The sequence below is a fragment of the Danio rerio genome, chromosome 10, assembly GCF_049306965.1.
Source record: "Danio rerio strain Tuebingen ecotype United States chromosome 10, GRCz12tu, whole genome shotgun sequence".
NCBI classification, from domain to species: domain Eukaryota; kingdom Metazoa; phylum Chordata; class Actinopteri; order Cypriniformes; family Danionidae; genus Danio; species Danio rerio.
Window position 1 is genome coordinate 38,323,518 of NC_133185.1, and position 16,668 is coordinate 38,340,185.

Genomic DNA, 16,668 nt, shown 5'->3' on the forward strand with positions numbered 1-16,668 from the left:
AACAGGTTAGTTTGACCGAAACACTTCCCAGCCATTTAATTATCTTCCAGTAATTTTCTATTCAATCTAAACTGTACTTGGTTATAAAATAGAAATAAATAAATAAAATAAAAAATAAATAAATACAAGATAAAAAGTATAAATATATATATATATATATATATATATATATATATATATATATATATATATATATATATATATATATATATATATATATATATATATAAAAAGCTAAATCAGTTGTTTCCAAACAGGTTTCCCAGTAAATAAGTTATTTTTCCCAAGATTTTCCATGTCGCCCCTTTTCTCCAAGACATTTCCTGTCCTATTTCTAGAAAAATGATTAATATCAATATAAAAGGTATATTAATATCTTATCTGATATATATCCGAATATGATTGTTACTGCCCCATATATTTCTCTATCACCCCAATCTCTCCCATTAATTACATATCCTATACTGTCCTATATTGTACATTTCCTCTAAAAGTGACCAAAAAAGCTTCAATATGTCAAGCTGCATTTAAATGATATGAACACAAGGTCAGATGGACAGGTTGGACCAGAACTCACAATATGAAGGGCTGGTCCCACGTCGGGTTGCTTTTGTTACTCAACACTGAACTGTTGATTTTCTGAGGCGGATCATCCAGCTGGAGGATACATTGAGGATTCATGCCGCCTGAAACCAAAACAGAAACACCCTTGAAAAAGCACACTTTGCTAAAGTACTTTTTTTTCAGCCCAGACACAAAAAGAACAGATCTAGAGAAGTGCTTGCGCTAAATAACTGACTAATGCACAAAACGCTCCCTGCCAAAATGAATTATGCATAAAACGGATAAGATACTGGTTGTCTCCGTTAAGTGCTTTACTTGGCTTGGAGAGCAGTTGGACTATTAGAGCGCTTCCGGAAATGATTTCCGAACAGAAGGGACATCCTGATTGAGGGAAACACAGGCGGTTAACTTAATAAGTCACTGGGGGTGGTGCTTTTTGGGAAGTGTAGCCACAGCACTTTGTGACCGCAATAAAATGTCATCCAAAATAATTGGCTTGATTTCTTGCATACAAGCAATATAAAAGCATTAGCTGAGGCCTGTGGTGTATATTAGGTCCATCTCATAGACAATGAGACATGCAGGGTTTTAAGAATGCAATCTATGTAATGCAACCAATTATTCAATAATTAAAAAGTTTAATTGAGATTGGGATTCTTGGTGATTGCTTGGGCGTTAATGGCCAGATTGAGCAGCTATATTAAAAAAAAGATTTATGACCAACAACACAACATTTAAAAACATGGACAAAAAAAAAAGACTTTTAAGGCCTAAAATTTAGTTATTTAAGAAATTTAAGACTTTTTAAGACCCCACTGATACCCTGTAAATTGACAGCATTTTATACAGCATGCTTTCAGCATTTGTAATTTTGACATACATATATATATATATATATATATATATATATATATATATATATATATATATATATATATATATATATATATATATATATATATATATATATATATATATATATATATATATATATATATTCATATATATTCATTCATTTCCATATATTTTTCATATCTTTATTTTCCATATCTTTATTATTCTATATTTTTATAGCACGTTTACAATGTAGATTGTGTAAAAGCAGCTAACCATAGAAGTTTTGTTGAAATGCAAATATAAACAACTAAACAAATAGAATTATATAATAAATTAATAATAATATCAAATAATATTAATTTATAATATGATATAATAATCTTTTAACTTATTTAAATGCACATGAATGTAAACATTCAAAAAAAAAAGAGAGAGAGAGAGAGAGAATTTAGTTTTACAGTATTAAAACTGTCTGCGCTCCTCTTATGGCCACTGACCTGCAGCACCATCCTCCTGTGTGAATGTGACCCGGATATTCTTCACTAACAGTTTCCATTCATGAGCTCGTGGGGGCTTTGGCGGGGAGGTCGCCTGTAAGGTCTTGTTCCTTACTTCCTGTTAAAGAGGACAGAGGAAATAAAACATTATCACTCATAGCATCAACAGCAACATCCTCTTCTATGTTTTTCTCTCCATTCTGTGCAAATTCCTAAGTTATGCAATGCTCAGAATATTATGAATTGATCAAATTACATTATTGTAATTTGATCAAGTTATGCTTGTACCTGAGGACAAGCATAACTGTTTAACAAAAGGTTTATTAGCTTATGTGATCAAAATTATAAACGATATGAACCTTTTTATAGAGGACTGAAAAAGTATGTGCAACCCAAAAAGAAAAATCCCCATATCCATAATACTTCATCTTCAGAACACAAATGAAGATATTTAGATTGATCCTTAAGCCTGGTTTATACTTCTGCATCAAGTGACCGGCGTGACCCACGGCGCATGCAACGCGCGTAGCTGTGCATTTATACTTCTGCGCTCTGTCTCTGTTGGTCTGCATTAACACTTCCGAAACGCTAGTGGGCAGTGAGGTGTAAATGTTCCTGTGTAGAGTTTCTTCTCTGCTGTTTTGCTTTTCCTGAACACTTTCTGGATGTACAAGTGGCTCAAACTCGCTCATTTTGAGGCAGTAACTAGCGGACGTGTAACAAATTTAACTAGGATCTAAACACAAAACAAAAACTTTCCATCCGGAGCTCCTTCACGGGACTCCACAGTTGTAAACAATCGCTGCATTGTGCTCGTGTCCAGCTCGTGCCATTCGCGCGGCTCTCTGTCCCGCCCAGACTCGTCAGCGCTACCAAGCCGACCAATCACAGAGCTTGCGCTACGCGTTGTTGCGATGTGTAGTTACAATTTTTGAGAGGTGCACGTCAGCGACGCCGACGGCCACAGCGAAGGGCTATGCGTCAGCGCCGTAGCATACGCCGGCGTTTAACGCATAAGTATAAATCAGCCTTAAGATGTATATGTTAACAATGTATCTGTAATTTTTTTTAATTTTGTTTTTTTTTTTTTCTTTCCTTTTTACATTATTTTATTTGGTTTCTTATTTCATCGTTCTGGCTGAGATTCTTCTGATGGTGCTGTATAATTGCTGTATTGTTTGCTAGTGTTTTGGTGCATGTTCTAGTTGTTGTCAGGTAAAAATAACACAGAGCAGGGGAAAAAGAGAGAGCGAACAACTGTCAGTTGGCTCACAAAATGAGACACAACCGTGAGGAGACCCATGATTTTTTCAGGGTTCATACACGTTTACTTGTAAAATTCAATGACTTTTCCATAACTTTTCCAGGACTTTCATATATAATAGTTGTGGGCCGTTATCGGCTTTAACGTGCTGCGTTAATGCAAGTCTCTTATTGCATGATAAAAAAACAAAAAAAAAACAAAAACGCTGTTAATCTATTACCAAACTTGGTTTGGGAGCTCTGTCTGTTCTACGCAAGCTATGATGACTTTCACCTTGATATTTTAGCACGGATGTATACCTGACCGGTGAGCCGTCTGACAAAAAAAGTGCCCTTCTGAATAAAATCAGCAGGATGCCTGACTTTAACTGCAGTTCGGCAGTTTCACCTTAACTTATGAACATTTTATTCATGCCCCCTTGATAAACGGGTATTAGATGCAAATAAAGAGTAAGGGCTGGTGAGAGTAATATGGTATTTAATAACGTACGCCAAATAGAAAGAAAAAAAACTTCTGCATTTTACGATGTGTGTGTGTGTGTGTGTGTGTGTGGCCCTTTACTGACAGCCGAGCGACGTGTGTGGATCTTGATGGAGAATATGACGAAAAGTCCTAGATGACGGTGCTTACTGATCGTGGTGTTTACTTCAATAATGCCACTAAAATATGCATACTCCACATGTCTTAATTCTATTTCTGTTTAGTTCAGTTATGACTTTAGTCGGATTAAGTTCATCAAAAAAATAAATAAAAAAATGTTGCTGTTTGGAGCTTATGTAGGCCTACAAAACGGTTCAAAATTCATGTTTAACTGAATAAACAGGTAGTAAACACAAGTAAATCTTATTAAACATCATTTATTTTCATCACCAATTATCATAGTAGAACAGTTTCTCAAGCAGTTTGGAAATGAGGAGATGAGCCCCTGGTCTAATGCGCCACCTGGCTTGAGAAACCCACTCTCAAAGACTTATTATTTGGGTAGCACACATATTCTGAATGCCTTCGGTAAAATTCCAATTTTAATCTAATTTAATTTAATAAGCCATTTTAATCTAGATTAATTCCGAGATGAAACTAGATTGAAAAAATTAATCTATGCCCACGTACGCACGCACGCACGCACGCACAATTTAAACGATCACATTTTCCTCCTGCCAGCATTTGAAATGTTTCATAGTGAACACAAAGTGTTGTACATGAGAATAAATATTTACAGGGTCAGTATAACTACTCTAGCCTATATAATGTAAAATATAATGCAATAGGGCATATGATAATGACAAATGTCTATTTTTACTTGCGGAAAAAAAACGGTCTAAAAATGTGGTCAATGACAAATGATAAGCATGTCTCAAACATATAATAATTCAGCTTTAGCATTATGAATAGTTGCATCCTGATATTGTCACTGTGCATTAACAACAAGGACGTATTTAAAGTCTGTTTAAGACCACCATCCCAAGCCTAAAGAAAATTTAGCATTAACCAACAGTAGACCTACACAAAGGCCTAATATTATTATTGTTGTTTTACCATATCTTTGACATTAACAAAAACAGCCTTCTCAAATTAACCTTTATTTTACATTACAGAGTCGTGAGAAAATCGTGAACTTGATTTTAAGCAAAAAAAAAATTCTCATTTGAATTACGTGATTCTCATTTTAGCCAAAAGCGTGCAGCCCTTGTTCTTATTATTATCAACAGCATTGTAATTATGTAATTATTTCTTATTATTAATCAATAAAGTGGGCAAGTATTATAACAGTTAATTTTATGTTATTTTCTTTTTCACCTAAAGTGTTGTGCCTTTATGTTTTTAATCATTTGCGCTGTAAAAGTAAACTTCTTATGAACTTAGAAGGCCCTGAGGTCTCGTAAAAGATGCAAATTTTCATTTTGGCTTGAGCGAACACGTAAAGTGCTATTTCAGTGTTGTTCCCATGTTCAATGTTTAATGAGTGATGTGCAGGCTTGTACCTTGACTTCCGCAGATTCTGCGGGCCGGCTGCTCAAACTTACAGATGCTTGAGCTCCGTTCAAGACCTGTCTGAGCCTGTCGGTCACAGCAGCATCACTTAGACTCTGACAATCTCCCTGAGACACACAAACACAAAGTCATGTGCTTTCTGGGAAAAATAAGCAAGAGTCAGCTCTCAAAACCAGGTGAGATTTACAATTGACGCACTGTGCAATGAGAATTATGTTTAATCATGTGATTGTTTCTTTCTCGGGTGACCTGATGTGTGATTATACCTGTGCAAAGCTTGGCATCAGCTGCAGATCTACAGAGTCCAGGTGAAGCACCCGCCAGGAAATCTCCACCTCCCCGTTCACCTCTTTCATCTGTAGGGCCAGCTGTGGAAACAAAAACATTACTTATAAATATAAGCTGGGGTTTCCATCACTCTGCGTTAATGCACATTTTGAAGTAATGAAAAACAAATGATAGAATATCAGATTTTCAATAAAAACTCAAAAAAGTGCTTATGTTTCCTTGTGGAGGTTTTGGGCTTGTGCAAAAAAAGAGTTAATGCATATAATGGAAGTTGGAAATGCATTTGCTGATTAAACTAATGTAGTGAACATACACTCGTGAGAGTAATCAGCTGACTTCATTATGTTTGCCTTGCTTACTGTTGGTTACCAAGTTACCAATTCTACAGTCAGCCTCTCTAACAACTTGATAGAAAACACGTAACTTACATTGGAAGATTCACTTTATGTTAGGATGAAAAATCTAAAGCCTAAAATGTAGAGAATATTTAATGCAGGGCCTCCATTGTGCATTGTGTTATTACTTTTAAAGTGTCATCAAATATAAACCATAATTTACATTACCATAGCTAACATTAAAACTAGTGCTGGGTAGAAAATATATGCCATAAATCACATCTAACAACAACAAAAAAAAGTGTGTTTTGACAATATACATTTGTGTTTACTTGTATACTAATATAGTATATATAATATAGTATGATATAGTATATATAATATAGTATGATATATACTGCTAATATATATATATAATGTTACTCTCACGACAAAAACAACAGCTGGACATGACAGCAGCATGGTGACAGCATTGAATAAGTCCCAAGCACGGCCATCAGACACTTAAAACACGCACTAACCACTGAACCAGTGGTTCTCAAACTGTGGTACGTGTACCACTAGTGGTACGCAGGCTTCCTTCTAGTGGTACGCGGAGGAATGAAATATGTCATGTAGATGCTATACACATTTCAAAATGTATCAAAATGATGTATATAATATGCCATATATGACATATAGCCTATATTTCTGAGGTAATCTGCCACTATTTTTTTTACCTTGCAGAGTTGTAGCTGCTTTACTGGGCCTACTACGCTACTGTATTTCAATACTGCTCATTTTGGTGGTACTTGGAGAGACAATTTTTTATTGAGGTGGTACTTGATGAAAAAAGTTTAAGAACCACTGCACTAAACCATTGGCGTCAACTTTACTTATATTTTAATATAAAATACATATGTATATGATACAATTTGTAAAATATATATGTATATTATATGATACATATAAAATTAAATATCTAAGTAACAAACTTATGTACAGTTTTGTTTTAATGTATGTGCGTGAATCACAAGTACATAATAAATATATACAAAAATCACACATATATTACATTAAAACAAACTTTTATTTTGGATGCGATTAATCTTTGCCCAGCACTAATTAAAACATGATTTTTTTTGTGTTTATTATTTTTATTCATTCATTCATTCATTTTATTTTTGGCTTAGTCCCTTTATTAATCTGCGGTCGACACAGCAGAATGACTGCATATGTTTTACGCAGCAGATGCCTTTGCAGCCACAACCCATCACTGGGAAACATCCATACACTTTCATTCACACAAACACTAATACGGTACGGTCAATTTTAGCATACCCAATTCACCTGTACTGTGTCTTTGGACTTGTGCGGGTAGCCGGAGCACTCAATGGAAACCCACGTGAACACGAAGAGATCATACAAACTCCACACAGAAATCCCAACTGACCCAGCTCGAACTAGCGACCTTCTTGCTGTGAGGCGAACGTACTACCCACTGCGCCACTGCGTCGCCTAATATTTTTATTATAATTTTCAGCTTTTGTGTGATGTTACATAAAGGTACAAAAATACAAAGTGACCCATTTATAATGTACCCCCTTGATGTTGTGAAACAATTACTTTGAAATAATTTTTTATAAGATTTTTACATTTAATTTATTTCTTTAATGGAAAAGCTGTGTTTTTAGAATAATTACTTCAGTTTTCAGTGACTATGTTTACATGAACATCCGTAATTAAATTATTTGCCTTAATCTGAATAAGACAATATTAAGATTGAGGTGTTTACATGAGTTGCTTTTTAAATATTGCCTTCATGATTCCATTTTACATAATTCGATTAACATCATTGCGTTACCACTATATGCACATTTTCTCTGGATTTTTATGTAATTTTAGGTTTTTCATTTTTAATTTGTCAACTTTAACTGCAGTTTGGCAGTTTCACTTTCATTCAGAAACATTTCATGTATGCCCCCGTGACAAACGAGATATTAGATGCAAGTTTGAACTGCTGGAAGAGTGTAGTTTTAAGCCTATTTTTAAGGAGTGGAATTTAATACTCATGCCGTATGGAATAAAAAACCCTCAGCATTTCTTGATGCAGGTGTCTGTGGTCCTTCACTGAGTTTGTAGGTGCAGAGAATAGTGTCAAACAGCTGTGCGTGTATAGACTATTCAGTTGCAAAATGCGGCGAAAATCCTACACGATGGTTATAGTTTGAATAAAGCGTTTAGATGTCTGTGCTGTACTTCAATAATGTGACTAAAATCGGCAAACTCCACGTGTTAGTTTTTATTTTTTGACTTAATGTTTTAAAATGGGATTATTGGTGTCCATGTAAACATCCTCAGTATCACACAATATTTCAAAAAACATTTCAATATGTAATTTACCTCAATAGACATTTTTTATGACTAATGTTAAAAGCAGTAATTTTGCTTTGTATATAAGGGGAAACCATAAAATCTCAAAAGAACAGAATTTATCTGAAAAAACTTTACTGTTCGATTAATATCATGCATGCCTGGTGGATAATAGTATTAGTTTATGGGATTTTCATATATATTTTTAACATTTATAAGACCATTATGACACCATAAAAAATTATAAAAATAATAATAATAAAATATACAGTTAAAGTCAGAATTATTGGCCCCCTCTTTAATTTTTTTTCTCTTTTTTTAAATATTTCCCAAATGATGTTTAACAGAGCAAGGAAATGTTCACAATATGTCTGATAATATTTTTTCTTCTGGAGAAAGTCTTATTTGTTTTACTTCGACTAGATTAAAAGAAGTTTTTAATTTTTTTAAACACCATTTTAAGGACAAAATGATTAGCCCCTTCAGGCTATTTTTTTTCCGATAGTCTACAGAACAAACCATCGTTATACCAAAACTTGCCTAATTACCCTAACTTGCCTAGTTAACCTAATTAACCAAGTTAAGCCTTTAAATGTCACTTTAAGCTCTATAGAAGTGTCTTGAAAATTATTTAGCAAAATAATCTTTACTGTCATCATAGCAAAGATAAAATAAATCAGTTATTAGAAATGAATTATTAAGACTATTATGTTTAGAAATGCGTCGAAAAAATCTGATCTCTGTTAAACAAAACAGGGGAAAAAATAAACATGGGGCGAATAATTCAGGGGCTAATAATTCTGACTTTAACTGTACATGTATACATATAAAGCTTTAGACATAAACGTCCAGTACATTTCATTAACAGCAACAAAAAGACAAACTATTTATTAACAGAGTACAATAATTTACCCTTATCAGCCCGCAATATATAATTCAACTATTATATGCTCACAACATGTATCTGTATACAATCAATTTCAGAAAAACAGTGTTTGAATGACCAACTAAAACAAACAGCTGACAGATCAGTTAACTTAATCAGCTATTAACTAAACAACAAATGCTCCTGCTTCAAATCAGCAAGGCAGAAATGAACAGCGGCCAAACAGCGGAACATAACGCACACTGCCTACTTCAAACTCACAATAAACAAAGGGTCCAGAGCATTCTCATATTCACAACAGCTCATTGAGCCGCAGGGCCCACTGCACACGGAGGAATGGGCTGTCATGTCCAAGCACGACAGCTTTACATTTCTGGAGAACCAACTCAGGAAAAATGAGTAGGAAAAAAAATGACAGGAAGCCAAATTCCTGTCAGATACAATGCTTTTAAGTGCATTTCTAAATAAACTAACTAATAAACTAGTTGCTAATAACTTACAATGCAATTTTTATACAAAGCAAATGCTTCAATCGATCGACTTCAGTCTGAGCCTGCAAAGATATTTGCTTACAGTACTTGTAAACCATGCCAAAAGTTAGACCCCATGGAGTCACAATAAAAGAGTTATTTCACCACCTCATATAAGGCTGTGGGCTCTAGAGTGCACTGACCTCTGGTACAGAAACAAAAGCCCCAAATATATTGTTATACAAAACCCACCGCCGGGAGTTTTCCAGTAACCAGCCTTGACCAGCAAGAGAAATGGCTAGAAAATAATTCTGCAGCCACCTGGGTTCCTCCAGAAACGAAGGACAGAATGTGAATGCAATCACCTTTAAACATGACAGTATTTTAAATAAGGTTTGAAAAATTTGAAATTCATAAATCTTAAAAAATTTTGGAATTAATTAAAGGATGCATCAGACTTTAAATTACATAGTGTATATTAGGGATGCATGATATTGGAAAAACAACTGACATTGCAATGGCATGTGTATGTGTGTTTATATATATATATATATATATATATATATATATATATATATATATATATATATATATATATATAAATAGAATTTTACCCAATAATTTAAATAGCTCAATTTGGAAAGCAAGCATCCTTTTACATAAATCGGGATGTTATTTTAGGACAGATAATCTGCAGAAATCAAACAAACAGTGTGTTATGATTTTCTGGAATGAGTCAGGTACAGGTACAGAAATTAAATAATCGAATGTAAATAAATAACACTGCATAGTTTTAATTGTATTATAATAATAAACAATCTTTGTTAAAATGTTATAATTTATACACTATACACTAATGGTTAAAATACACTTCAATTCTCACAGTCATGGGCCTTAAAAACAAAGCAAACAAGCAAATGAAAAACTTTCAGTCTATTAAAGTTAAACTTCACAATGTGCAATCCCACTCAAAATTCCTAATGGATGACTGAACTAAAACTGAAAATAAACTGACATTGCGGAAGTAGTAAAAAACTGAATGTACCTAAAAGTGTCAAATGGAGTATCTGGCAAAGAATGAGAAATACTACATAAAATACGTACACAGACATAATGAAAGCATATATACATTACATTTCATTAGAGGTATCTTTAAATATTAAAATCATGTATGTGTTTTCGCAATATCAGAATCAGAATGAGCTTTGTTCGCCAAGTGTGCGCAACCACACAAGTAATACATCCATGCATATATACATAACAACACAAGAACATAGAAGGACATTTAAATAAGTGGAAAAAATGTAAACAATAACGATCATAAAGTATATATATCAGGGCTGCACTATATATCATTTCAGCATGTGCGGATTTGCAATAGTCACATCGCAGAAGGTGCAATGCTGAGTTGGTATTTAAGTTGAGCAGGAGTTGTAAGTATAACAGAGTAAAACAAGTGTAATTTGCATGTGAGCAATTCCAGCATTATGGATGTGACATTTGCAGTAATCAAGAACATTTGAGCTGGTTTCAGTCCTTAGCTCTTTCATTTCTATTTTGTTTAAAATATATTTAACCTGCTTGTTGATTAAATCCCATTCTGTTATTTAACCTATTATTTTTATGCAACAGTCAAGTGGCATGTTAATTTGCTATGAAGAAAAGGAAATGATTTATTTTTTGCATGCTGATGATTTATGTGAAATCATGAATATAGGTCTATATAATCACCTTACAATTTTGAAATGATAGCTTTTTTGCTTTGAGTATAGACTATTCAGTTCATAAGAGCAGTTCAATCTTTTATGAAGTTTGCTGTATAAAAATATAAAATTTCGAAAGATGAATAATTATCGGCCTATATATATCGGCTATCGTCCTCTAAGCCTAAAGAGTTAGCAGTATTGGCCAAAAAAATCCATATCGGTGCATCCCTAGTAAAAACTCAACATATAAATTGACAAAGAAAATATATGTTAACATTATATCAAAAGATCTATTTATATTTTCCAGAGTAACTAACCACAGAAATATGGCATAGAAAAATATAACATGTTTTGTACATTAAATGACATATGCTTGGAATTGCTCGTGTTTTTAAGGACTTTGGCTGTAGTTACATCACAGAATGTGCCATGTTGAGCTGGAATTAAAGTTGAGCAGGAGTTGTAACCATAACAGAGTCAAACAAGTGTAATTTGCATGTGTTTTAAGGACTTTGACTGTAGTTACATTGCAGAATGAGCAATGTTGAGTTGGTATTATAGATTAACAAAAAAAGAAGAAGTTTAATTTGCATGTTTTAAAGGACTGTAAGAGAATTCATAGGAGCTTATAGCATCATGGCAAAAGAAACAGCATAATTTAAAATGTATAACTTTTATAAATGTTCATTTTATCGAATTATTAATATGATGAAGACAACAGTGTTACTTGACATTTTCCTTTTCAATATCTGTGACTGTTTACTATTAGGACAGTAAAGCACTGGTTGTTTCATTTGCATCTTTGCTCTGAAGTATTTTTCAATGCTTCAAATTTGGTGTTTTTTTATGCAAATGATTTAATACTCTCTAGAATCATTCTAATCAGGTTCGAGCCTCGGCTGGGTCAGTTGGCGTTTCAGTGTGGAGTTTGCATGTTCTTCCTGCATTCGCATGGGTTTCCCCTGGGTGCTCCGGTTTTCCCCACAGTCCAAAGACATGCGGTGCAGGTGAATTGGGTAGGCTGAATTGTCCGTAGTGTATGAGTGTGTAAGGATGTTTCCCCAGAGATGGGTTGCAGTTGGAAGGGTATCCGCTATGTAAAAAAACATATGCTGGATAAGTTGGCGGTTCATTCCGCTGTTGTGACCCCATATTAATAAAGGGACTAAGCCGAAAAGAAAAAATTACTGAATGAATGAATGTGCATTGTTGACTTTTCGAACTGTACATATTAGTTGGGACAACTCTCTTTTTTAAATAATCTTTATCTAATTATATAAAAATTTGTAAAAAAAAAAAAAAAAAAAAAAATATTGCTAACACATCTACATGAATGAAACAGCCCTCTAACAGAATACTGAAATCTGAAAATGTGAGGTTTCCCCGACAGGTTAAATGCATTTATCCACTCAATGCACGTACAGGCTAAAACAGGAGCTGCACTACAATGAGTCGTCGAGCAACTTATTGGTTTAAAAATAGCTGTAATTCAATTGAGCAAAGCCTGTGTGAGCTCTTAAACACAATGCATTGTCAACTTCACTGCGGAGCAGAATAAACTGCAGCTCTGAACATTGAAATGACTTCCAAGGTTAGTTTTTTTTTTAAATTAACTCTCCGTCCAAGAGGTATAAGCTTTTTCCATGAATAATTCCGGTCAGGATGTCCCAGTAAAAATACACGTGCACATTTCAGAAGCATATTAACGGTGATTAAAATAAAGGCAGGACATTGAGCCAGCGCTCACAACCGAGGCACTTAATCTGATTCCCGTGGCGAATAAAATAGCAGAGTGAGTCACGCCCTATAAATCAAAAGCATTTGGGATGGTGCATGAAGTGTCAGATCTCTTATGAGCACATAGGACATCTTATGCAAGGGCAAATGCATTTATTTCACATTCTTATAAGCCTTATATAACTTTAAACATATGGGCATTGTTGTTTATGTTTGCTGAAATTAGATTACATTTTTAGTTTCATCAATTAAAATAAATCTGACAAAAATTTTATGAAAAAAATACATAAATATGAACTATAGTAACTGTATAAATTAGATAAAAAATTTAAAATGACTACATGCCAACAAGGAAATGAAGCTAAAAATTAAACCGAAATATAATTTCCTGTATAGCAGCATTTTAATAATTGATTAATATAATTAATTGAATGATTAATGAATTAATCAATTATAACCACATCTAATCAGTAGGCTCAGAAAATACACAGCTTTTATATTGAATCTAAACCTTTAAAGATAAAGCCACATTTGAAATAGGAATAAATAGACAAAAATTTATACATAATATCTACAAAAAAAAACACTTTTATTAAATCTCTATTCATACTGGATCTTTATTAGTTGCATTAGATTACATTTAATTTCCTCACAAGATTCATTTCCATTCAAACTGAAAGTACAGTACAAATGCGCGTAGTGTTGTTTTATGCCCATGTGACTACAATAACTATTTACTTTGATGACAAACCACGGGACAAACTTTTCCGAGAATAACACAATAGGACATGCTTGTCTACTCCAAGAGAAAAAAAAGAAACTGGATCATCCGCCTCACTAATGCCAATATTCCTGGAAGCGTTCAAAGAATGACTGTCTTGTTTGACAATTGGTTATACATACACCGTAGCTCTGCGTTTACCCAAGAACACTCAAGTAACACTAAAGAGCAGAATAAACATAGGCCAGTGTTTACCTGCAGATGAAGTGGAGAAATTTTGACACTGTATCTCAAGGGGGTTTGTGAAGTCGTCGAGCTCGGGAAAGCGCTGAGGGAAAACTGCAGCTTGTTTCCAACCACTTGACACAGAACATTCTGGAAAAAAAATAATAAATAAATAAATATATATATATATATATATATATATATATATATATATATATATGAAAAATTCAGAACACTTCTATTCATTGATTCATCTTAATCAAATACAACTCATGCAAGCAAGTGAGAGGAATGTATAGGCTTGGGGGTGAAAATGGCTTCTACATATAGGTTAGTATGTGTAAATGCTCAAAGCACAATCCTACCTTTTGACCCCGTGTTTTTGTGAAGCTTGAAATCTGGTCCACAGCCAGTTCTGATGACTGGACACCATCATCTTCAAAGGTCAGCTGAATCCCACTCTAATAAAGTTTGGAAAACATTTAGATTAGTGCTGCACAATGTATTGTTTTTAACATTGTTATCGCATATCGCGGCTTGTGACTGTGAGTTTTTTTAAAGCATTCAGGCATAAGAAATTGTAACGTTTGTAACTTTGACAAATTATTAACATTATCAGTTTCATAGAAATGTTTATAAAACAAAGACTATGCAGTATTATTTTTTATTTCATTAATTCATTACTGTAACTGAATACAATTTGACTTACTGGAAAACAATAAAATGTGGTTTATTTAATTCAGATCTTTATATCACAGATATTTATCTGTGCTTGTAGGTTGTTTATTATATTTTATGCCTATGCACTCCCCTACAGAATCATCCCAATCAATCTAAATCGATAAATTCTTTCAAAATAGTTATTCAACATATTTAGTGAAATTGTATTCATATTGCAACATATAATCGCAGAATAAAAAAACATCACAGTGTTAAATTTTCTCAATATCGTGCAGGCCTAATTTAGATAATTTCGTGTGACCCTGGACACACAAAACCAGTCATAGGTGTCATTTTTATTGAATAAGCTTGAATAAGGTTTCTATTGATGTACGAATTGTTAGGATTGGACAATATTTGGATCTATTTGAATATATAGAATTTGAAAGTTAAAAAAAAAGAAATACTGAGAAAATCTGCTTTAAAGTGGTCTAAATCAAGTTATATCAATAAACATTACAATTAGAAAATGAAGTTTGATATTTACGAAATATTGATTTAGGAAATTTACTAAACATCTTGATGGAAATTGATCTTTATTTTATATTTAAATCCTTTGCAGAAGAAAAATCCACAGTTTTGACCCATTCAAGTTATGTGGGCTATTGCAACAATATTTTGTGGTCCAGGATCCCAAATGTGCAAATTAAAATCTTGAGGAAAATATCAAAGAGATTTATTCCACGTTTAAAATAATAATAAATAAATATGCTGTCATTATGAGATGTTTATGTTCATTTTTAGGCAACACAACACCAATTTTTAGCCAAATAACTCTGATACTGTTTCACATCAAATAAAAACTGTCATTCTCTAAAAATAAAATGTTACAAAATTACTTTTTTATTATTTGGATGAAATGCTACAAGAATAAAACAAACATTTCACTCAAACCCATACGTATAAAAACCATTTTCAAGTTTAAAAAAACATCAACAACAATCTCACCTGTGATCTACAAGCTTCCTCGTTGAGGCTCCTAAACCAGGCTCTTCTCCACTGACTCCTCCAGTTTTTCAAGGAAAGCACCCAACATAAAATCCCATCAGCTTCCTCTGAATCCACATGATTGAGATGCGTTTTCCCATCATGAGCTTCGTTGGAAAAATACAGCACCAAGTATACAACCAAAGTGACAACCGAGGCCAGAAAGAGAGTGACCATGAAGAGCCACTGCCAGTCTCCCACCCAGGAGAAAACACCCTCCATTGACGACATGATCACCGAGCCATTAACATGCTTTAAACCCTTAACATGTTTACCCTCAGCTCTGCTCCTCACCCTTCCGCATCCTAACACAACAACGACACTTTCCTTCCTACAATTATCGGCTGTTAAAACACCTCCACAAACAGCAAAAATGAAAGTTCGCACCGAGGGTGGGTGAAAACATGCGAGCGGTGGATTGCGGATCGTAAATCTCACTTCAAGCAGCACGACAGATACATCTATTTTAATGCAAACTACGATATATTAAATGAGATATGTGTAACATTATAGCATCTGCAAACCTACTTTCAGATCAAATAGCATGTTTAGCGTTAGCTAGATCACAGTAAACGTAGCGTCATTGAATCAATCTGCGAGATTTTAACCGGATAAATCGTCCCTTATCGGACACAAAGCCTAGAACTATTAAAATATATATTTGTTATTAGAAATGTTGCACATATGGTTGACATCTATGTGCAATTTAATGATATATCTAAATGATAAAAGCTTAGATCCGGAGCACCCGAGGTGAAAAGTTCCTGAAAATCCCCCGGCGTTGATGAGCCACGTTACCATCACATTAGCCGAGCCACCGAAAACAATGAAAAGAGTTTCAAAAAAGTAATATTAAGTGCCATAATCAAGTCCTCTAACGGGTTTGTTCATCCTCCTGGGCGTGTAAGAAGAGGAGAAACGGAAAGAGAGTGGATGTGTGCGACACACCGCTGATTTCGAGGATTATTATTAGCTTTGCACTGAGGTTCGGGAGTCCTACAGAGTCGTCACCAGACGATACAAAATAAGAGTCCCTACTGCATTTTTACAATAAAATAAACAACACATGTTTCTGTATATAGACAGA

The 16,668-nt window shown here is 33.9% G+C and overlaps 2 protein-coding genes across 3 annotated transcripts in view; one reads left to right on the forward strand and one right to left on the reverse strand.

Moving 5' to 3' along the window:
- c2cd2 (C2 calcium dependent domain containing 2) overlaps positions 1 to 16,581 on the reverse strand; it is a 41,490-nt gene extending 24,909 nt beyond the window's left edge. For both annotated transcript variants that reach the window (XM_009305499.5, XM_009305500.5), the window contains exons 1-7: positions 15,543 to 16,581; positions 14,240 to 14,335; positions 13,905 to 14,024; positions 5,421 to 5,522; positions 5,145 to 5,261; positions 1,899 to 2,016; positions 578 to 686 (exon numbers count right to left, since the gene is read on the reverse strand). In XM_009305499.5, the coding sequence (XP_009303774.1) occupies positions 578 to 686; positions 1,899 to 2,016; positions 5,145 to 5,261; positions 5,421 to 5,522; positions 13,905 to 14,024; positions 14,240 to 14,335; positions 15,543 to 15,812 (932 nt within the window). In that variant the 5' untranslated portion in view covers positions 15,813 to 16,581. The remainder of the gene's footprint in view (positions 1 to 577; positions 687 to 1,898; positions 2,017 to 5,144; positions 5,262 to 5,420; positions 5,523 to 13,904; positions 14,025 to 14,239; positions 14,336 to 15,542) is intronic.
- The window catches only part of mdh2 (malate dehydrogenase 2, NAD (mitochondrial)), a 172,983-nt gene that overhangs the window by 107,092 nt on the left and 49,223 nt on the right, over positions 1 to 16,668 (forward strand). The gene's annotated exons all lie outside the window — the stretch shown is intronic.